This window comes from Jaculus jaculus, chromosome X (genome assembly GCF_020740685.1).
Source record: "Jaculus jaculus isolate mJacJac1 chromosome X, mJacJac1.mat.Y.cur, whole genome shotgun sequence".
Classification (NCBI taxonomy): Eukaryota; Metazoa; Chordata; class Mammalia; order Rodentia; family Dipodidae; genus Jaculus; species Jaculus jaculus.
The window spans coordinates 146,745,508-146,768,209 of NC_059125.1; the positions used below are offsets into that span (position 1 = coordinate 146,745,508).

The 22,702-nt window shown below is 38.5% G+C and overlaps 1 protein-coding gene across 6 annotated transcripts in view; it reads left to right on the top strand.

Annotated features, from left to right (window-relative positions):
- Aff2 (AF4/FMR2 family member 2) overlaps nt 1-22,702 on the top strand; it is a 551,228-nt gene that overhangs the window by 158,872 nt on the left and 369,654 nt on the right. For 2 of the 6 annotated variants that reach the window (XM_045140221.1, XM_004668938.2), the window contains exon 2: nt 14,505-14,637. The exons of 1 other annotated variant lie outside the window; for it this stretch is intronic. In XM_045140221.1, coding sequence (XP_044996156.1) covers nt 14,505-14,637 — 133 coding nt within the window. Of the gene's footprint in view, nt 1-1,278; nt 1,298-14,504; nt 14,638-22,702 lie in introns of those variants that run through there. 3 more of the 6 variants (XM_045140222.1, XM_004668939.2, XM_045140223.1) reach the window with 2 other exon arrangements.

The following is a 22,702-nucleotide window of genomic DNA, read 5'->3' on the forward strand; positions in this document are numbered from 1 at the left end:
TTATTATAATTTTTAATAAATAAGCCTTCCATCTTCCTCTCCCCATTCCTCCTTCCTTCCCTTTGGCTTCTATGTGATTATGTTCAACAAGCATATTTTCACTGGGACCATTTCTATTACAGAGTGATTGAGCTCTGATTTACACATCAATTACCCACCTTCATGGAGATTTTCATGCTCCCCTAGCTGACATCAATGAAGCATAACTGCGTAAACGCTTTATTTCATATCAGTTTTGGATAACTGAGACTGATAACTAATCATATCGAGAGACAATGTGCTGTAATGCAGGAAACAATAAACGCTTCCCTTTGAAAAGCTCATCTATTCTTTATCTATTCTTTATGAGCCCACCATTCATGTACTTATCTCAGTTGTCCATTTCTTTCTGCAAGGATGGTCCCCTCATCTTGAGTGAAATTAGAGGTTTTTCTTTTTCTTTTTTTCATGAATGCAAGCATTTGCAAAGACCAAATTCTTATTTTCCACCTTCTTCCTAAGGCAAAAGTTGGAGTTTTTCACTCCAGGCATTAGAGTTATATCACCAAACATACCATGAACAATCTGTGGGACTAATTTTTGCTGCATGTAAAACCTCTTGTTCACTTTCCATTGTGCCCCATGAGGTTTTCTTTACTGCCATTTGGTTCATTTGTATTTGAACTAGCCATGTGCAGAATGTGACTACTTCTATTCCTCAAGGCTTAACTGCAAACAACTTCCTGCTTTTGCTGCCCACCTCAAGAATTCAGAAATGTTTGTATGATATTTTTTCAGATATTGCTCTGCATCGTAATTATTTTGATTGCATACATTAATTGTATATTAATGAATATCTGTCAGCTTTTGTCAGTGAACTTGGGCAGAAAATATGTTTGCCTGTCATTTGTTCATTCATTCACTCAAAAAAGTATTTACTGAGAATGAAACACTGAGCTTGGTATGCTTCAAGATAAATGGGAAGCAAAAATGCATTATTCCTTCCTACTGACAGTTTCATTTAACACTCACAGAGAATGAAAAGGAGAGAAGGATTTGGAAAGCCGAAGGAGACTTGTGTTGAAACAGAAGGAGAAAAAAAAAATGGAAAACATGCACTATAGAATGTAAAAGTTCACACACTAGATTATCTATGTGCACAGTGATGAAGCCTAATGTTTTCATTGAGAGCTGTTCAAAACAGTGGCCAGGGAATATGTTTACTGCTAGTGTGGTACTAATACAGCATCACGAACTTGGAGCCTTTAAGCAAAAGACATTTCAAGAAGCTGGAAGTCTAAAAGCATGAGATTAGCAGGTTGGTTCAATTACCTTTGATGAATATAAGGGTGTGTGTGTGTGTGTATTCCACTATAGTTGCAGCGTGTATGCGCCATGTCAGGTATTACTTGGGTAGTAGACGCATCACCCTGACCTCGGCCTTCAGTTTAAATGGCCATCTCCCTGTATATCTCCATTTTCGTGCTTCTTCATTTTACTTTTTATTTTATTTATTTCACTTGTTTATTAAGGCACATTCTCATGCATCCCAGACAAACCTTAAATTCTTAATTCAGCCACGAATGGCCTTGAACACATGATCCTTCTGCCTCTACCAACCCAATGCTGGAATTACAGAGGTGTGTCACTGCATGGAGATGTTTGTACATTTGAGAATGATATCAGTCACTGCTCTAGGATGACCTCTTACGAACTACTTAACATTTGTAACTAACCATCCTTTTTCCAAATAGGACTCCCTTCTGAGACCCTTGGGGTTGGAACATTAGAATATGGAGGTGATGCAAACCAACTGATTAGCCTGGTTTTAGTGAGGAACCTCAGCAGGGCAAGATGGGAAATGTCACCCAGAGGACAGTCACATCTCTAGTTCTGTGTGAGAAAACAAGCCTAGGGCCATGACAACTTGCAGAGATCAGGGAAACAGGTTGTTCCTGGTGTTCTTTCCTGCTGTCCTAGTGTCATGCATGGAAAGAGATATAGGTCAAAGTTTATGTCTCTAGGAGGTAGAATTTGCTTGGGTAAATTTGGTAAGTGCATGTGGATCAAAGGGTTTGGTGAGACATGAAAACAGTCAGTTTAAAACTGTCAATTATAAACTGCTCTGCTCCTTAAGGGCATTAATTTCCTTAGTTTAAAAGTAATTAAGAAAACTATTTCTGAGAAAATATTGTTTTAAATTAAATACTTATTGAAATTTCCTTACTTATAGTTAAATGAAAAGAAAACACCTTTTAAAAGTGTTATTTATGAGGAAGCTTAAAGATTTATACTAAGAATATAACTTGGGAAAAAAATTCCCAATAGTTAATGAGCATAGAGAGGAAGTAATTCAGGTAGCCTTTTCCTAATTTGAAAGAGTGGTTCTGTGTATGTTGGCTGCAGATGCAAATGATACAGTATTTGGGACTTAGTACATGGGATGAAGCCAGGGCACACAGGGGTAGGACAAGGGCAGAGGGCCAACCCAGTCTTGAGATACTTCACGGGAAAATTGGCTAGAAAAGGCCACACAAAGGCAAGGAAAGAGGAATCTTGGGGAGGATGACAAGAGTAGACATGAGGCGGGCTGGAGAGATGGCTTAGCGGTTAAACGCTTGCCTGTGAAGCCTAAGGACCCCGGTTCGAGGCTTGGTTCCCCAGGTCCCACGTTAGCCAGATGCACAAGGGGGCACACGCGTCTGGAGTTCGTTTGCAGAGGCTGGAAGCCCTGGCGCGCCCATTCTCTTTCTCTCTCCCTCTATCTGTCCTTCTCTCTGTGTCTGTCACTCTCAAATAAATAAATAAAAAATTTAAAAAAAAAGAGTAGACATGAGGCTAACACTGACTCAAGACCTTCGCCATGGATTGACCAAACTGAGCCTTGCCCCAGCTAGAAGTCAGACAAGCCACAAAGTGCATTAGAGCTATCACAAGAATTCACGCTTGTCACTGCTTCCATGCAACCAGTTCTGATTATGAAAAAACATGCTTGCATTCCCTTGAAGTAAATCAAGATTTGGATCTAGTGGCTCTTTAAATAAAACTCAGTGTTACTGTCAACTCTGATTAATTTAGAGAGAATTATAAATGAGATAACTTCCAGCTGGCACTAAAGAGGGCATGCAGAAATACAGGGAAAACATGAAGAAACAAGAAAATAATAAGCTGTTACCTCTGATTAGCAGTGGGGAACAGGGTGGATGATGACAAGAGCAGAAACAAAAATGATGTGCTAGGGTGATGGCTCAGTGGATAAAAGTACTTGGCATTTAAGCAAGCACTAATACCTGAGTTTTGATCCCAGACACTATAGTGTGAGTATAGAACTATAATCCAGCTCTCCTCTGACAAGATGGGAGACAGAGAAAAGAGAATCTCCCAAAAGCTTATGGTCCAGCTATCTTTGTGAAGGCAGTTGTTAACAAAGAGAGACTGTGTCAAGGTGAAAGGTGAGGACTGACACCCCATGTTGTCCTCTGACCTCCATATGAGTGCTCTGGTTCTCACTAACTTCTTGTCCATCTCTCTGGCTCACTCTTTCTCTCTCTGTCATGCACACATATACGTGTATAATAGACACAAACAATGAAAAGGGAACATCATTATTCATGGTTTTTATTTTATGTCATATTTATATTAATGAGCCTTTTAAAAAACCACAATATGTAAATAAATGCATTTATTCTCCCTCTGCTTATGTATTATCACTATCATAATTTTGGTTTTTGCCATCCATTTAAAGTCTGTACAGATCCTCAGGAAAGACTTTGGTAATTTCCCAAGCCATGTAATTGTTTAACTTCTCATGCCTTGGTCATGCTCAGAAGAAGGCGTTTCTTATGAGGCTTTGGATTTTGTTACTGATAGGTCAGTTGGCCGTTACTGCATTAGCAAAATCTCATTGTATGTGAATGTAGTTTGCACGTATACATTGTCATAGTGTGTGGACACACATATGTGTAAAAAAGCATGTGAAGGCCAGAGGAACACCTTGGGTATCATTCCAACAGACACTGTCCACCTTTTGAGGAACAGACTCTCTGATTGGCCTGGCACACACCAAGGAGGTTAGACTGTCTGGTCAATGAACTCCAGAGGTCCTCTGCCACCAATTCCTAAGCACTGGGATTTCAGACATGTGCCATCCTAGCTGGTGTTTTACATGGGTACTGAGGATAAAGCCCATGTCATCATGCTTGCAAAGCAAGCAATTTTATATGTCTTTACCTGCCTCACACTGGATTACAGGCATGCACCACCATGCCTGGAATTCTATGTGGGTGCTGGGGATCAAAGAGGTCTTCATGATTGCAAGGCAAATACTTAACCCACTGAACTACCTCCCAAACTATGTGAAATCTCATTAAAAAGTGGGTTAGGGGTGAAGGAGAGAGCTCAACAGTTAAAGATGCTTATTTGTAAAGCCTGACAACACAGGTTTGATTTCCAAGTACACACATAAAGTCAGATGTACAGGGTGGCACACGCATCTGGAGTTTGTGGCAAGTCTCTGACATACCAATTCTCTCTCTCTCTCTCTCTCTCTCTCTCTCTCTCTCTCTCTCTCTCTCTCTCTCTGTGTGTGTGTGTGTGTGTGTGTGTGTGTGTGTGTATCCAAAAATGAATAAATATTTTTAAAACTATGGATCAGAGGGTGATGGAGAGATGGCTCAGTGGTTACTTATGGTGCTTGCCTGCAAAGGCCAAGGACCTGGGTTTGATTCCCCAATACCCATGTAAAGCCAGATGCACAAGGTGGTACGTGTGCCTGGAGTTCATTTGTGGTAGCTAGAGGCTCTAGAGTGTCCACTCTCTCACTCTCTCTCTCTCATAAATAAAAAAATAAATGAATGGATAAATAATTTTTGAAAAAAATTGGTCAGAGGTAAATTAAGTTTTAAGTGATTTGCTACAAAAGTGGAAACCAAACAGGTAATTTAAGAAAATTTTAGATCAGAATGTAAACCCAGAGTTCCTTCACAATTTACATGTGAAATTGAGTCCTCTTGTAGGAGTCAGATGTGTGCGTATGGAATATGAGAGACAATGTTTGATGATGTTGAAGGAGAAGTCAGAAAGTCAGACGTTAAAGTGAAATGTGATCCATTTTGAGTTGTCTACAAGAAAAGAAAACTAATATTTTAGGGAATCAGTTACTCCTAAAAAGCAGTGAGGGATATTGAACCCTATAATTTACCCAATTATTAAAATGTGTATAGGCAATATAATTTACTTTTGCTTTGAGAACTGCCTCTGGAATACATTTTAACAAGTTTCTGGAAAGTTGTCGATATGCAGATTACTACTGTGAGCAAATGACAGCCTTTGAGTGCTATGACCATGGCCATTTTGTAGGAAAAAAAGGCATTTCTATTAAAATGAAATCCTCCAATAATGGAGTGTCATTGCACTCCTACAATAATGTTGATGATCAATATCCATTTGAGTGTTCACCTGGGCTTGCTATTCAGTGAAGAATCTATACCATACTCCAGGAGCCTTTTTATAGGCCAAGATATTCTGCAGGGAGTTCAGGGTTGAGACATATCCCTGGATCAATTGTACTGTGTCCACTGTGTGTGCAGAGCTCAAACATGTGGATGCACTTCTGCATAGGCTCTTCTTTTCTTGTGAGGAAAATCAGCATCTTCTCTTGTCTCAGAAGGTGGCCTCTGGATTCAGTTCCTGTTATTGTCGTTGTTATGCGGCATGCTAAGTCAATGCTTGTAATGACTGTTTTCACCCTCAAGGCATTTCTCCCCCTATCTATCAGCAATGTGGATTTCTGCATAATGGAATCCATCAGCTCACCGAAGGTGTCTGGTCTTTATTTGCCTCCCAGTTAGTACAGAACTAAGTGATCCTTTCAGGTTAAGTTCATAGCAGATTTAGACAAAACCAAATGAGTGAAATTAAAGAATTGTATTTATGAGTGATAGTTGCATGGGAAAACATCAGAAATAATTTTATCTGGAATACTTAAAACACATCCTGGAGAAATGTAATGTAATTAATCTGTGATATTGGCCTGAGAATTTATAAAATATCTTCCCAGATTACAGAAAATATATTTACAAATATTTAGATAGAGATGTATCTCACTTGGTAGATTGCTTCTCTAGCATTCATGACACTCTGGATTCAATCCCCAGTGTGGCATAAAATGGCCTGATGTCACATGCCTTTAATCCGAGCACTAGGGAGGTAGAGGCAGGAGTAACACAAGTTCAAGGCCATCCTTGGCTATATAAGTGTTCAAGACAAACCTGGGATATATATGTGTGTCTGAAAAATGAATAAATAAATAAGTACGGCTTGGAAGATAGCTCAATAATTAAGCATGCTTGCTGCTTAAGCATCAGGGCCTTTTGACTGAAAACAACCAAGTTCAGTTCCCTAGAACCTACATAAAAATAGCTGGGCATGGCCACACACATCTGTACTGTAGTCTGTGGCAAATGGTGGGGTGTGGGCAAAATTCAGAGAATTACTGGGGCTCACTGACAGACAGCTGATCCAGGTGAGTCATAAGAGGACACGTGACTGTCTTCTATGTTCCCAGCATGCACAATCATGGGGTATATGTATTGTAGTTACACACATACATAAACACCAAATATTTAAATAAAATTTCATTATGTGGAAACTCAAGTCATTATTAATCTGTGGACTAATTCATTTATTGATCACTTAATGTTTCTATGTAAAATATCATAATTTTTTCAATTTTTATTTTTATTTTTATTTTTTGTTGACAACTTCCATAATTGTAAAGAATATTCCATGGTGATTCTCTCCCTCCCCCCATTTTCCCCTTAGAAATTCCACTCTCTATCATATCTCCCCTTCTCAATCAGTCTCTCTTTTATTTTGATGTCATCATCTTTTCTTCCTATCATGATGGTCTGATGTAGGTAGTGTTAGACACTGTAAGTTCATCGGTATCCAGGCCATTTTGTATCTGGAGGAGTACATTGTCAGGAGTCCTGCCCTTCCTTTGGCTCTTACATTCTTTCTGCCACTTCTTCCTCAATGGACCCTGAGCCTTGGAAGGTGTGATGGCGAGGTTTTAGTACTGAGCACTCCTCTGTCACTTCTTCTCAGCACCATGATGCCTTTCAGTCATCCCTAGGTCACTGCCATCTGGAAAGGGAAGGTTCTGTAACCAAAAGTGTGAGTTGCATTAATATATGTGTATGATCATTAAGAGAATTGCTTACTGAGCAGTTTGGTGAGCATAGTATATACTTTTAGCCAGACAGCAGCAGAAGTTACACCCCTAGGGCTCATGATTACCCTTGTTGTTGGTTTTCAGTATTGAGGATGTATTCCCTCCATGGAGTAGGCCTCTAGTCAAATAGAAGGCTGTTGGTTTCCCCCATAACACATGTGCCACTATTGCACTGTTGGCTCATTTGGCCTGGCTGGCCAAATATAAGGCTTGGGTATCTTCACTGGTGATTTCTCTGTCTCCCATTGAACTGCATGCAACATGGCATTTTTTAACTTTCTGTCAGCTTATCTACATGGAGGAGTTGCGAGCTCAGCTCCAGCAGTATTTCTCAGTGACCTTGCAGCCCAAGTATAGGGAGTTTCAGCAACAGGGTCTTACCATCTATTCCTGGTGGGAAACCAAGGGCCTTGGCAATCACCTGTCATGTTTTGAGGGCATCAGGATAGAGGTTTCTAGAGTAGTTTGATTTCTAAAGGGTTTATTTGGTGGATGGAAAATTGTCTGAAAATATTATCATGATTGTAAAATTTAGTTAATATATATGTCATTGCACTTCACACTCAATGAGCAAAATTTTAGAATAGGTAAGTTATATTGTTATAAAGATGATATGATAAAAATAGAGGAAGGACTAGGAAAGAGATGGCTATATGAGAACAGGTAGAAATGAGAGAAATGAAGCTGGTAGGTGGCTCTTGTAAGGTCTTCTTTTCATCCTGGAGGGTGCTAAGTTGGTAGGTTTTTTGGATGAATTGAGACTTTGCTCCCATTTTCAGAAGGTAACCCTACATTGAGATAGTAAATATTTCCATGGGGAGTTCTGGTAGCATTGGCGTCAACATTGCTATGCAAAATTCAGATTTAAGGAAAGCAAAGAACATGTCCCTAAGTTCAAAAGAAAGCAGTGTCAGATTTCCAGTTTTCTTCCAGACCCATCCAGCTCCCAGGGTGAGGTTCTCAACTCACCCTGAGAGCTTTTCTGCTTTTCTTGTTTCCTGTTTCTACCTTATCTTAAAATAAATCTTTCATTATTGACCCCTAAAATAAATCAGAATGGGCACATGGTCATGTATTAGCTACCTAGAAGAACTGCTGTATATTTTGACTCTCCTTTCCAGTTCCATCTTAATTTTCCTAATTGCCAGTATTTGTGAGGAGAGAATCCATGTGCCAAAAAGTGTGCTTGTACACAGGTTTCTGCATGAAGCCAGTGATTTTTGGAATGTCATTTTTTAGGCCTGATGATCTGATCACCTTGTTTTCCATACCTCCACTTCCAATGTTCTCATGTTTGTCCCTGGTGCATGTGAAATAATTATGGCTAGCTTCAGCTTTGTTGATTTGTGTTCTGCACTTCACATTCAGTTGCATATGGCAGAGAAGATAGGCATATAAACTGAAATGGGTTTCAAATTATTTGCTAGGAGAAATTTTTAAATAAACTAGAAATTAGATATTTGTTAAAGTCAAACTAGGACGTTATATTGAAAAGGAACTGCATGGATGGAGGATAAAAATTCACAAACTTATTTATAGAGGGCAAAAATTCATTCAGAAGTGCCATAAAGAGTGAGTTACAGCTTTTGTGTGTGTTTCTTGGTAAGACCAAGTATCTACTTCTGGAATTGTACCATGATGTTAAAATAGAGGTGCCTAATGAAGTTGTGCTAGAACACAGTCAATCCTGTATTAGTTAGCAGTATTTAAAATCAAACTTGTCATGTAAGATAGTATTTTATTAAAATGTTTATCTAAATACTTTTATAGAATAGCCAAATACAGTAAACAAGGACTATGATTCCAAAACCATTCAAACCAACAAGTGGACTTAACACTGGTTTTAATCTCTTCCCTACCTAGCCACTGCCCAGAGGTGGTTAACTTTTATAATCTTTTAAGGGTCTGGACATTTTGAAATAAGATAATGAATGCTTTTTTTTTCTATACTCAAATCCAAATTAAAATCCTAAAGTTTCCCCTACTGACACTTTCTAATAAAATGCGATCTTAAAGAAAGGTTATCAGTGGAAATATTGAGTGTGGGGAAAAGAGCTAGTTTGGGATTGGATCAGGAGTACCTGAGATCCAGCCTCTGAACTCTGCCCGAATCCTTGTTGAGAGGTCCATTGCCTTTTTTAGTTAAATTTTCTCATCTGTAAAATGAGGACACCCCAACTAGATGATTGCTAAAGTGTCTTTCTACCTTAACACTCTGTTCTAAAAGACATGTGTGCATCGTCGGTCAAGTGAGCTACCACTGTGAGCTAATGAATATGGCATAATTGAACTTTCTAGATCTCAGTGAATCTACATGTGCCCTGGGTTTTATAGTTCCACAAATGAAATGGACCTGGGACTTCTAATGTGCAAAATGAGAGTTATCTACATAAAAGATCAGGTTTAAGGTTAGGAGAGTCTCTAAGAGAAGAAGACAAGGAGAAGAAATTACTTAAACTTTAAGATAGAAGAAATTTAGGTCAAGTCTTGTTTGCCACTTACTTTATGGGGGCTGGAAGTAGCTCCCCTCATTTTATTTTCCTTCTGTATAAATGAGGGAACTGTCTCTATTGCTGGAGAATCACAAATGTGGATGAGATCACTGCTAATTTAGAAACTTCATGACAGAGAGAAACCTTTCACCGTCTACTTTGTATCAAAGTCCTTCACACAAGCACTAGCTAAAACTTCTTTTTCAATAGGCTAATATGGACATGAGTGGGACAACAATTCTGAAGCATAGGAGGAAATAAGAGGACAGCACATTTGATTTTCAGTGTTTTTAAAATCATATTCATGGGATAAATGTCATTATATCTGGCAGGGAAAAGTTGGAAAAAAAAATCCTATCTTGCTAAGAGGGGTGAGTCCTTGAGCTGAGATAATCAGTTGAACTTCTCAAAAAGATAATGACTTTCCATGCTGATAAGGCCATTCTCTCCTGTCCTCATTGCCTTGTTTAATTTTCCTATGACTGTTTCATTCTTCACTGGCATTCAACACAAACATGGGGCATGCAGCAACCTCATTGGGTTAAGGTCTATCTCAGCCTGCAAGGGGAAGTGAAAGGCAATGCTCTTGAATGTACAGATTGTCCACACCAACCATATTAGGATTAATTTAGGTTTTTAGCTTGAGCTTTCTTAGTGTGTCAGCACCCTTCATTTTTCACTTTGGACAAAGAAGCTCAGGAGTAGAAACACACATCAAGTCATCAGGGAAAGCATGGTTTTCCCTGTAGCCTCTGTGGGGCTCACAGGTTCAAACACAACCTGTCTGAATCTTAAGAACTTTAATTGATCTCCTCAAAATTATGAACTCCAGTAGGTGTAGCAAGAGGCTAAATACATAGCTGTGGTTTTAATTAGTTGGTGCTTCCAATTAATAATGTTGGTTTCAGTCAGAAATTGGTGATGTTATACACTGACAGCCTCATCACCATGTACTTCATTCCTCATTAGACCTCACCATGTGAAGCTTTCAATGCAATGCCATCGTGAGCAAAACAGAGAAGAAAAGAAAAAAGTTGGACCTGTCTGGTTGCCTTCCACAAAGAGTAGGACTCTTAAGAAGAGTAACTTCCTTCTCACCAGATACATGAGAATGAACTTCTCTTTGCTAGATGTGTTAAAAAATGCAGCAGGCAGTTTTGTTTGCAGCAGATAACACCATAACACCCCTGTGCACACTCAATCTGCTCTTCAAATTTGCATCTGGAATTTGGTAGCTAATGAACTGATACAAAATGCAGCCTGCAGCCTCCTGAAAAATGAAAGCCAGGGCAAAAGCCGCTCCAGGGCCCTTGTTCTGCTGCAGGACGCTGGAAGGGTTGTCGCAGAGTTTAAAGCAGGTTTCCTTCTCTTCCCCCTTTCCATTTTCTCCTTTGGGTTTTTAATGAGGTCTTTTCCTCACAGGAGAAGGAAGGTAGCTTGTGAAGCCAAGGGACCAAGGCACTTTTAGTTCTCTTCATAGGAGAATTAAGTGTGATCTATGGGGCTGTCACTCTGAGCTGTCAGGTACGTGAAATGAACAGATAGCTAGGTAACTGACATGCTCACATTGACCAGGAAACCGGAGACTTGGCTCCTTGTTGTGTTAAAAATCATATGTTATTGAAGGCAAAGAAATTAAGTGCCCTTCTTTGCAGCAGACCTTCCTGTCTCCACCCTGCTAAATATTGCTTGAAGTCATTGCTTTACCACCTCACCTTGTCTTTCCTACATTTTGACGACAGGATGGAATTGGGTTTCCCATGGATGATATGTGATATTGACGTACAATATCGTGGCTCACTTAAAAGACTGAAGATGTTAGTGTGCCTGTTTAATACTGGGCACGTAGCAACTAGGTAAGGTTAAGGTCTCTCTCAGCCTGCAAGAGGCAGTGAAAGGCAATTCTATTAAGTGTACTTGTGATGAACATCTGACAATAAGTAAGCTGGACTTGGCAACTTTCTTGGCCATACAGGGCCCAGATGTAAGCACTGGGCCTTGCAAGGAGTTTGCTTTTGTTGTTGTTGTTGTTGTTGTTGTTTTATGTTTTCTCATACAGGAATAATATTTGCTTGACATACTCATGAGCAATTCAGCACATTCTTATAGGTCCTGGTATTGTTTATAATTTGGAAGTGGACTGTATATTTAAGCAGTGCATAAATATTGACACTACTTTACAATGGAGAGATAAATACTGTTTTTTGTTTTTTGTTTTGTTTTTTTACAGAAAATGTGGCCATCAATCAAAGGCATTTTGAATTTGACAGTGCATAGATTTCTACTGGGAAGTATGATTAAGTGTAGTGCTATCATATACTCCTTGTATATTAATTTGTATAGATAGCTCATTCTGTATACTCTTCTGTTGTAAATGAAAGTTATGGTACCCATGAGCAAATTAGTCTACCAATGGTAGGCATTAAGGCTTGTGATGTATTCAAAATTATTAGCTATGCTTTTTAGAAACACATTTTAAAAAAATATTTTATTTTTATTTATTTATTTGGGGGAGGGAGAGAGAGATACAGAGATAGGCAGGCAGAGAGAAAGAGAGAGAATGGGTGTTCCAGGGCCTCCAGCCCTGTAAATGAACTCCAGACGCGTGCGCCCCCTTGTGCATTTGGTTAACATGGGTCCTAGGGGATCGAACTGTGGTCCTCGGGCTTTGCAGGCAGGCGCCTTAACCGCTAAGCCATCTCTTTAGCCCTTAACTTTAACATTTGTAAATCTCCTGAAAATCCTTTTTTCTGTTATGTTTATTCACTGTCAATTTTCTAATGAAGTCTTAAATATTAATATTAACATGAGTAAAAAGAAAACCCAACAGTTGCAATATATACACTCACTTTGAATACGGTTAATAAAAGTGGTGGGAAAACCCGGGGGGAAATATACAATATATTGCAGGTTGAATATCCCTTATTTGAAATCTTTGGGACAAATTTAGAGTTCATTTTATCTCTTATTTTGTAATATTTTCTTATATATATAGATATCTTGTGTCTGGGACCCAAGTCTAAACATTAAATTCACTTATGTTGCATGTAACCCTTATGCACATAATGTGAATTTTACACAGTATATGTTGTATGCTTATGTTTTGATTATCATCTCTCAGCTGTGGAATTTTCTACTTGGAACATTATATAAAGTTAAAACCACATGATGTATTCATACAAAACATCTTGTTAATAATAATAATAATAAACATTAAAAAAGTTAAAACCAAATTGGGAACATCTTTAACTACATATTTTATTTTAATTTTTAACTACATATTTTAATGCATGTATGTGCTTGATATTTTCGTGTGTGCTTGTGTGTTCATGTGCATGAGTATGTGCTCACATGTGGAGGTCAGAGGACCATACTGGGTGGTGGTCTCCCATGCTCCACTGCTTTGGCCACTGTGCAGTCTAGGCTTCCTGGCCAATGTGTTTCTTGGTGATTCTCCTTGTTGCAAGCTTCCTTTTCACCCCAGATGCTTTGGAATTACAGATGTTAGTTCCACATCATTAGGCTCTTTTAATTTTTTTGGCTTATTTTTATTTACTTACTTGAGAGCAACAGATAGACAGAGAGAGAAAGAGGGAGGGAGGGAGGGAGGGAGGGAGAGAGAGAGAGAGAGAGAATGGTTGCACATCAGGACCTCCAGCCACTGCAAACAAACTTCAGATGCATGTGCCACCTTGTGCATCTGGTTTACATAGGTACTGGGGAATTAAGCCTTGAACCAGGGTCCTTAGGCTTCACAGACAAGCGCTTAACCACTAAGCCATTTCTCCAGCCCAGCATTAAGCTTTTTATGTGGAGGTTTGGGGAATCCACACTTAGGTACTCATACTTCTGAGGCAAACTCTTGATTTCCTGAGCCATTTACTTCCCAAGATATTTTTGTTCTATAAGGCTTACAGATTATTTAATATAAGGTCTTATGTGGCAGAGAAATCAATGTTCAAAATAAGGAAGTACTTCATTCTCTAACAACCAAGGTTTCAGAACAGATCTGAAATGTATGCAATGGTTTTAATCCTCAAACAGGATAGTCCAAAGTTTGTGAGTCTAGAAAACGTAGTTTATATAAAACATATTTTCATTGAGGTCATTCAAAGCTTTTGATACATCCTTTCTTTTATTGTGAGTCTGTTGGTTGTGTTTTCAGCCAGACTCTATTCTTTATAAAGAGATTCCCCAGAGGACTTCCAATTACTTGTGAAGCACAAATTCGAAAGAGAAAAAACAACCACAGCCAAACAAAAAGGAGTGTGGGTACTTAAGCTATTTATATTTGTGTATACCTCCACAAAAGATGGCTTAATGTCCTTAAATTTCTGCGTGATTTCATTAAAACAAGGTATAGGCTTAGAGCAGAATTCCAGTTTATCTAAAGATCCATACTTTAATAATCCCTTTCCCCCGGGACTTGTGTTATCTATGGATCCTAAGCTTTAGCCAGTTAACAACAAAATGTAACTTTAATTCTCTGCACACTGGGTGGCATTTGGGGAGTAGGCAATTGCTTGTAATATTCACACCAAGACAAGGGAAGAGAATTCTGTACACATTCATGGTCATAGCTACAATTTCAAGTAATCAAGTATCTGTTTTCTTCTTTAGTCTTAAGAACTGATGAGACTCTTAAACCCGGAAGTAAAGGTTCTTTGTGGTCTGTGTGGAGTTGACTTGGATAGCATTGACTTGCATTATTTTTCCTCCTTATAGATAACAAGGGAAATCTAAATTCACTCATGGCTAATTAATCTTTTTCTTTGTTTGTCTTTTCCTTTTCATGTCAGTCACTATGAACAAGACCGTAGTGCACTTAAGAAAAGGGAATGGGAACGAAGGAATCAAGAAGTTCAGCAAGAAGACGATCTGTTTTCTTCAGGCTTTGATCTTTTTGGGGAGCCCTACAAGGTAGCTGAATATGTATGTACTTTATCTTCCTGGAAAATACTTGTTGGTTACATTCCTGAACTGACAGATTAATAGTTGATGTTTAAAGAATCTAAATTTATTTTACAAGTAAAACACCTACCTAGGGTGTATTTGGGGCAGTTGCAAGTTTCTGAGAAAGTCTTCAAAAACAGATGCCATCTTTAGCTTGTGAGGCTTCCTGTCCTTAGGAAGCCCTTTCCCACCCAACTCTTGTTACAGTGAGAAATATTCCCTTCAAGCTTCCCAGGGCCTTGTTGTTCAGCCAGACATCTCCTGAAGTCTTCATCAGAATGTCAAAAGATATGCCCACCTCTCGTTCCCATTAATAAATACCACTGGCAGCAAAGCTGTTGTTTTCCATTTCCAATTTTGTTTTGTAAATGGAGTGTTGGGGAACCTTGCCAATACACCCATATGCCAATGTACCAATAAATTTAGGATATCCCTGGATCCTTGTTTCATGAATTAAAGTAATTAAATCTATAGACCAGAGGGTAAGACTTAGACTTTGTTAGATTAATAGAACGAAAGAGAAGAAAGTGAAGACAGCTCCTGCCACATGACAAGGAGGAGGGATTAGGGAGCCCATCCCGTATTTTAGCCAGGCAGGGCTGAGAAGAAGGGGGTTTACCAGAGCAGGCACCCGAAGGTTCAGGAGAGGTAAACAGCCAAAAAGGGGCTGGGCCCACATGGTAAGGATGTATCTATAATCTTTTTGTGGTGGGCCTTAGGCTCAGGTGAGCCTGTGAGAGAACTATTTGTCTTGGTTGAGGGAGGGAGGTGGAAGAGGTTAGCATCCACTGAGTATGGAGCTGAGAGAGAGCTGATTGGATACACAGGATCAGATGAACTTCTGTCACACTGAAGCAGGCAGATACAGTGACCGTTCTTTTTCACTCCCTCTTTGGGCCCTCTTACTGACTACCTGAAAACACCCTCAGTTTAGTGGCAACTATTCAGTGGTTTGGGTGTTCCTTTAAAAGGCCATCATTTTCCTGGTGGTTAGTAGCCATGGGTTAGCAAACTGCCTTAGGCAGAAAGTATAGCATTGCTGGGTTATTTTTCTAGTGGTATTCTGTCTTAGTAGCTCTGATAATGATCAAACAGTGTCTCCAACTATTGATTTTACAGTGACTGCCTCTGACCTTTCTTGTTTAGGGGTAGAGATTAGAGGTGACTAAGAAGAGATTAGGAAGGAAAAGGGAAAAGGTCTGGTTGAATTGCCAACAGGTGCTTGGTATTTATTGAAATTTAGCTGTGGTATATACATATGTGTGTGTGTGTGTGTGTGTGTGTGTGTGTGTGTGTGTGTGTGTGTGTGTATTTAATACAACTAAACTGAAGAAATAAAATGAATGAAAGAAAAGTTCAAGAAGTGTGAATTAAAATGGGAATAACTTAAAGGAAATCAACCTCTAGAAAATCAAAGTTCTTGATGAAAACAGAATAAGTCCAGATGCTGCTTTGGGATAGAGTCAGCTGTGTGGACTGGTAGCTAATGAGGCCATAATGGTACTGCTTTGTTCAGAAGTAATAAGGAGGTTTGGAATTGAGGTCCTTGGGTACCTTTCAAGTTTGGTAAGACTTACAGAGACTTAGGTCATCTACACAACTAATTTTTAAACTGTCTGCAACAGTACAATTTGTAAAATGCAATTTTAGAATCTCAGTGGATTTTGTTTATATTTCTACCTTTGAACATGTGTGTTCAGACATATGATTAACAAACATTTAATAAGGACTCCCTGTGTGCTATTCATTATCTTAATCAAGTGCAAAAAGGGAAGAAAACACCACCCCTACCTTCAAGGAATTCCTAGCCCAGTAGCACAGGTCATCATAGACAAGTGGTAACATGAGTGCATTGTATCTGAGAAAAGGAGTAGGGGAAAAGTTAACAAATACTTTATATTTCAGGCCAAGTTATAACTCCAGAGAAGTCATTACAAGGTTTTAAGCCATAGCATGGCCAGGGTAGACTTATAGCTTAAACAGATGATGTTTGACAGTGTGGGTAGTGGATAGGGGAGGGCATAGGAAGATTAATAAGCCTTTGTAGTTGTTAAAGGAAGCTTACTGCAAGAATTATTTAAGACAGAATAAGGAGGTTGAACTGATGACATTGGCTGTTTAATTAGATGTGCTATGAGCCAGAAAGTAGTGAGAATCAGTATTTTTGACTTGAGAAGATGGTAGCAAGATTATCAAGTAGTTCAGCAGGTAAGAAGGCTGCTTTTTTAAGTTGCTGCATTTGAGCTGTGAGGTACCAGGGAAAAGATATCAGGTATATAAATCTGGAGCTAGTAAGACAGAACAAAGCAGAGATGCTGGTGGCATATGAAAGCTGTGAATATAGATACTATTACCATTATCGAGTTAGTTGACAGAGGTAGGAATGGGACAAAGAGAAGCTCCTAGAGAATAACAACATTTAAGGGATAGAAACGGTATTGAAAGTAGAATCCTAGGAATAAAATGAAAAAAACAAAGATTCTATACATGAGTAGAATACTAGTAAAAAGTATTTAATGGAAATGAAGCAAAGGATTTTTAGAGGAAGGATTTGGAATTAAGATTCCTCCAAGAAAGCAGGGCGTGGTGGCACACACCTTTAATTCCAGCACTCAGGGGGCAGAGGTAGGAGGATCTCCTTGACTTAGAGGCTACCCTGAGACTACATGGTAAATTCCAGGTCAGCCTGGGCTAGAGTGAGACTCTAGCTCGAAAAACAAAACAAACAAACAAAAAAGATTCCTCCAAGAAGCCAAGAAACATAAGTACTATAAAATGGTTATTTGTTATGGAAGTTAAGGGATAATCTGTGAACTTAGGATGAATTGTTTTATTTGTTGACTATTGTTGTCATGGTGGATAGACAAACTGCTTGGGTTTGTAGAGTGAACAGGAAGTAGTCAAATAAAAGAAAGACAGTCAAAGTGGAGTTAATTTTGTATAGTTTTCACATGCAGCAAGCAAGGAAGAAATGGTAGCAGGTACAATTAGCAATTATGCAGAGAGGAGTTCAGTGAAAGAAACAAACGTGATCTTCTTGTTTAGCGATTTCTGGACAGATCTAACATCTATACAGAAAGGGAAGGTGGAAGATACATAGACAGAAGCAACACAGTATAGCAAAGTCCTGAAGAGATTAAACCAAACCAAAAATTAAGAACACATAAAAAATCATGAGCCAGGTGAGGAAATTCAAAGGATACTGGATGTTTTCTCTCCTTGAAGTCAAAGAGGAACCATCAAATGAGTTTTATGTGTAGGAGAGAGTTAGGGAAATGCATTCTTCTCAAGGGATTGATTCTTAAAGTTTAATATCTACCCTCTTCTTAACACTGTTGTGACATGAAGAACTCTCCACTTATTCTTTTAAGCCATCGTTAATTAACAGTTTTGAACCATTAAGATAAATATTGTCATGTAATAAAGCCTATTACATAGATATATACCTGTTTTAAATGTTAGATTTTTATTTGAGAAGAGGGAGTTAAAAAAAAGAACTATTATCAGCATTGTTATAATGTTTTAAAGCCTTGACAGAAGTCTTGAGAACACAGGATCTATATGGTAGTTACAGAGAGGGGACATGTATGGTGTTGGACTCAGAACTGGTATATGATTAGTAGCTTATTGTCGTTGTGCTTCTTTGTGGTGAACAGCTTTTGAGTCAAAACTGTGAAGGAAAGGAGTGATGGTCACATTTTGTGACATGGTATTTTTTGTTTACCCTTGCCTTGTTTTTCAGTGATCATCTTGCACTGTGCCCATGCTTAGGATTTCCTGAAAGATAACCAAGGAATATTTCCTTTTCTGCATCATATTACAACATTATAACTGTTGTATACCTCCAGAGGTTACCTAAGCCAAGATTGGGGTAGAGGACCTATTTGAGGAGTTGCCAAGTATGTCAGTGACAATGAGAATCTTAAAGTTGGTTCACAATCCACTGATAAAAACTGGAGAAATACTACAGTTTTTCTTTAAGGTTACAGTGGGAATTCTTATCAAATTCAAAATCAAAATTCTTGAAGGTGGGTCAGGAATTATCTTGTCACAAAGCAGTTCCTAATCCAATAGCACCAGTGATTTATAAAGTAGCCAGTGTGAGCACTAGTCCTATTCTTGGTAGAAAAGGAGGGTCTGCCATGTTCCTGGCTGGTCTCTTTCCTTTCTTTATGTCTAAATGGGAAGGATGTTGGTCTTCCACAGATTTGGTTATTGGTGAGGACATTCCCTCTGGGGGTGCTTTTGTAGTTCAGAGATTGCACTATAGTGTTGAGAGGGCTGTTTCAAAAGAGCCTGAGAAATAAGAAGACATGTGTCATGTCCACATTGGTATGGCAAGACTGGCGAGGAGCACAGACTCATCTACTCTGGAATGGGGCTTTATATATGGGCTCAATTTGGCAGATTGTGCATTTCTGTTATTGGGCTTTGTACCCAGTTGAGTATGATTCTCCATCTGTAGTAGTAAGTTGTTTATCTCTGACAGAAAGTCATCAGAATCGAGCTTTTCTGCCAGGTACCTGTGGAAAAGAAACTTTTTATCTTTGGTCCCTAGTTTCTTTCTTTTGGAGGTGGATATTAATGATAACGTTGATAATGATAATATTTTAGAAGCTTTCACAGATGAATAAGGTGCAGAGAGGTTGAAGTATACTATGCAAGGCTGTTTGTGCTGCAGCACGTAGAGGCCTGATGGGGACCAGGGCCATTATGCTGAGAGACATAGCTATCATGAGGATCGAATGAAGCAACCTGGAATGCTTGTTTTCAAATCTGTACTGTGTTATAAAAGTCAATGGTGTCAAACTGCCTGTATTTGATGAAAAGAAAACTAATAAATTAAATTTAAAAAAAAGTTTAAGGTCTTACTATTCTAAGTAGAGTCAAAGAAAGAAATGGGAATGTACAGCTTATCGAGTTTAACTGTGAAAAATGTTAGAATATGAGAAAAAAATAATTACTAAATCATATACTTTAGTCACATCACATAAAATAAAAAAAAACCATAACTTCCAAACTTGTATTATTTTGCTTTTTTCTTAAAAAGAAATACTTTGTTACAATAGCCTCTTAGCACATTAGTCTGGCAATGGAATTGTATTACTGATTTGTAGATAGCATTAGTAGCAAACTGAGGGAAGTTTGCATTTCTTATAGTAATGAAAGGCAAAAAGCTTAAATGAAGGAGTGCTGTTAGTCACGAGTCACAAACCAGACATGTAATTTATGCGTGAAAATACTTGGAAAATACATTTCCTTGACAATAGAGAAATTGTGATTACTTACAAAATAATGGCTACAGAGGTTACCTTTAAGGAATAAACCAATTATGTGGAATGAGAAATAAAGTATTGGCCAAATTGAAAGAAGCCTATAATTGATCAAAAGAACTAAGTTTTATCTTTACCACCTTCACAATGTTTGATCAACAGTGCCAAGAATACTGTGCTGCTTAATAGGATTGCTCAGACTCTGGAGGGCAAAAGAAACTTTTAGTGTGCCTGCCTCAGAAGTTGCTAGATATATAAGGAAAGTACCTCATGTAGGTGTGTATAAATACATTCCAGGGCCTACTGGGTTTATGCAGTAGATCTAACAACTGCATCTTGGGAACTGCAAGATGCATTTAAAATCTGGCTGAGTGTTGTCTTCTCCAATGGTGGAAAGGCAGAAACTTGGAACTGGTGGCCTGGCTTAGACTATTCATTATGTGGTAATTGTTGAATGGTAGACATTTGACTTTTGTGTCTAAGGGTACTCTGTGGCTAACTGCCTCCTGAGGGTTTGGAACTTGCCAGTATTTGACATAAGAGTAACCATGTAATTCTGATGTGTAGCCATAGCACATCTATTATGCAATGCATGTAGATCTTGCTTTAATCAGCAACTAAGAAAGTGCTGCCAGCGAACTCAACTTTGAATTGTCTGCAATACAGCTCCTGTCAGCAGTAGTCCTTCTGAGATAACTGCACTGTGAGGAAGCTAGTTTAAGGGACAGGACAGCCCTCCATTCTTGCAGGTTAGCACAGCTCCACCCCTATACCGTAAGTGTATAAGAAAGCTACTGATGCTGATTCTATTAGCCTAGAACCCTCTCTTGAAATGCAGGCATATCCTCACTGAGCTAGACTCTTGCTTTTTGGTCATAATAAGAAGTATAAGGTAAATATGGAATATCTTAGCATCTCTTAGAAAATTAGTGAAGAATGGCTCATTTAATTGCTTTAAATTCTTATAAATGAACCATTGAAATTCCTTTTCATGTTTTATTGCCAGGCAACTGTCTCATGCAATGAGCCAACATATCTTTCCTTTCATCAGATAATTTAGTTGTAACTGGTGAGCTTTCCCTTTTTAACAGGGTTACCAGGAGTCTCAAAAATTTTAGTTGGGCTGGGGAGATGGCTCAGTGGCTAAGAGTGCTTCCTGTGCAATCATGAATATCTAGATAAATCTTAAGCACTCATGTAAAACACTTGTCATGGCCTGCCTATAAGCAGCACTAAGAAGGACAGAAATAGGAGGATGGCTTAGGCTAGCTAGTCAGCCAATCGATCAACAATACCAACCACAAACAAAGAAGCAAAAACCCACATACTGAGCTTCTGATTCAGTAACTGACCCTGTCTCAGTGAAAAAAGGCAGAAGAACCATAGAAGAGGACACCTGATGTTCTTTGCTAGCCTCAACATGTAAGTGCATGAACTGTATCCATCTGCACCTACATACATTTCTTCAACAAACATACTCAAACACATACAAACACTACATATATGAAACCACATTTTCAAAAATGTATTGGTCAATCATAGTAACCAGACTAAAACACCTGTTTCCTATTTAAATACCACTTACCTCCAGAGCTTAAAATCCTTTATTTTGATATAGACAAGATATGGGCTCTAATGATTCTGTTTAGCTGCACAGCTATTTATGTAATAATATGCATTAGACATGGTAATCTTGGTGTGGTTGTTTCTGATCTTTAACAGCTTTATAGAGTTGGGGAAACAGCACATGGTTTTACTGTATAAACTGCATAGTAGGAAGTTGATTTCAAGATTTATTCGAAGAAATTTTAATTTTTCTTCAGTGTACTAATACACATATAATTTTAAATAGTGACCAATTTAGAACTTCTTCTATTTCAAGAATATTTTGAAACTTATATGTAATAAAAGAAAGCATCCACATGCTGCAGAAACAAAGACCATTGTAAGAGTAAACACAAATGAAGAGACATTAAAAACTAGATGTGTTCTCCCACTGAGGACAAGGAGAACCTGTACTTACCACCAAAATTACAGCTGTAATGTGACTGGCTTGCTTGCAAGCAGATGACATATGACATATTTGGGACCTGATGCTGTTGGTCAAGACACGGAAATTACTTCTCAGGGCAAAATATATTATGCTAGTATCTCAAACGATGTGGGCCAAGTTTGAATTCTGTACAGTTTTGCTCTCATGAAAGCCAGGTAGCAAGACGAAAGAATTTCCATGGCATTGTTTCCCTGGGAGAGTCAGGTCCTTGAATATAGCCAGGTATCAGTGTTCAGTAGCATTCAGCCATCTGGTTTAGCAGGTGATTTTTTGAGGGGCCAGAACAACACTGAAAATGTTTCAAGCTTCCATCAAATCCTTGGTGGGGGTTTAGCACAATGTATGCTCTTTGTTTCATATTTAGGGATTGAATAGCGGCAGGTTTTGGCTGTTGTTCAAATGGTTCATTGTGCAACACTGTTGAAGGAAATTGCTATATGCAAAGAGTTTATTCTTCCTTTGCTAAAAAGTAATTTCTGCCATTAAAAATGGCAAACCTAGGGAATTTGAGGGAATAAAAATGATTTCTACCCATCTATATCTTTTAAATATGCCTTTCAAATGTGCTTCTGAAAATGGAGCAAGTATTCAGCTGAGAATGATATAGAATGTTAATTGTTTAATCACGGTTTCAGCGCCAGGCTGTATATGATGAAGAGAAGATGTTCTTGAGGATAAGCAAGCTAAAGCTGACACGTATTTATTCAATTGCTAAAGA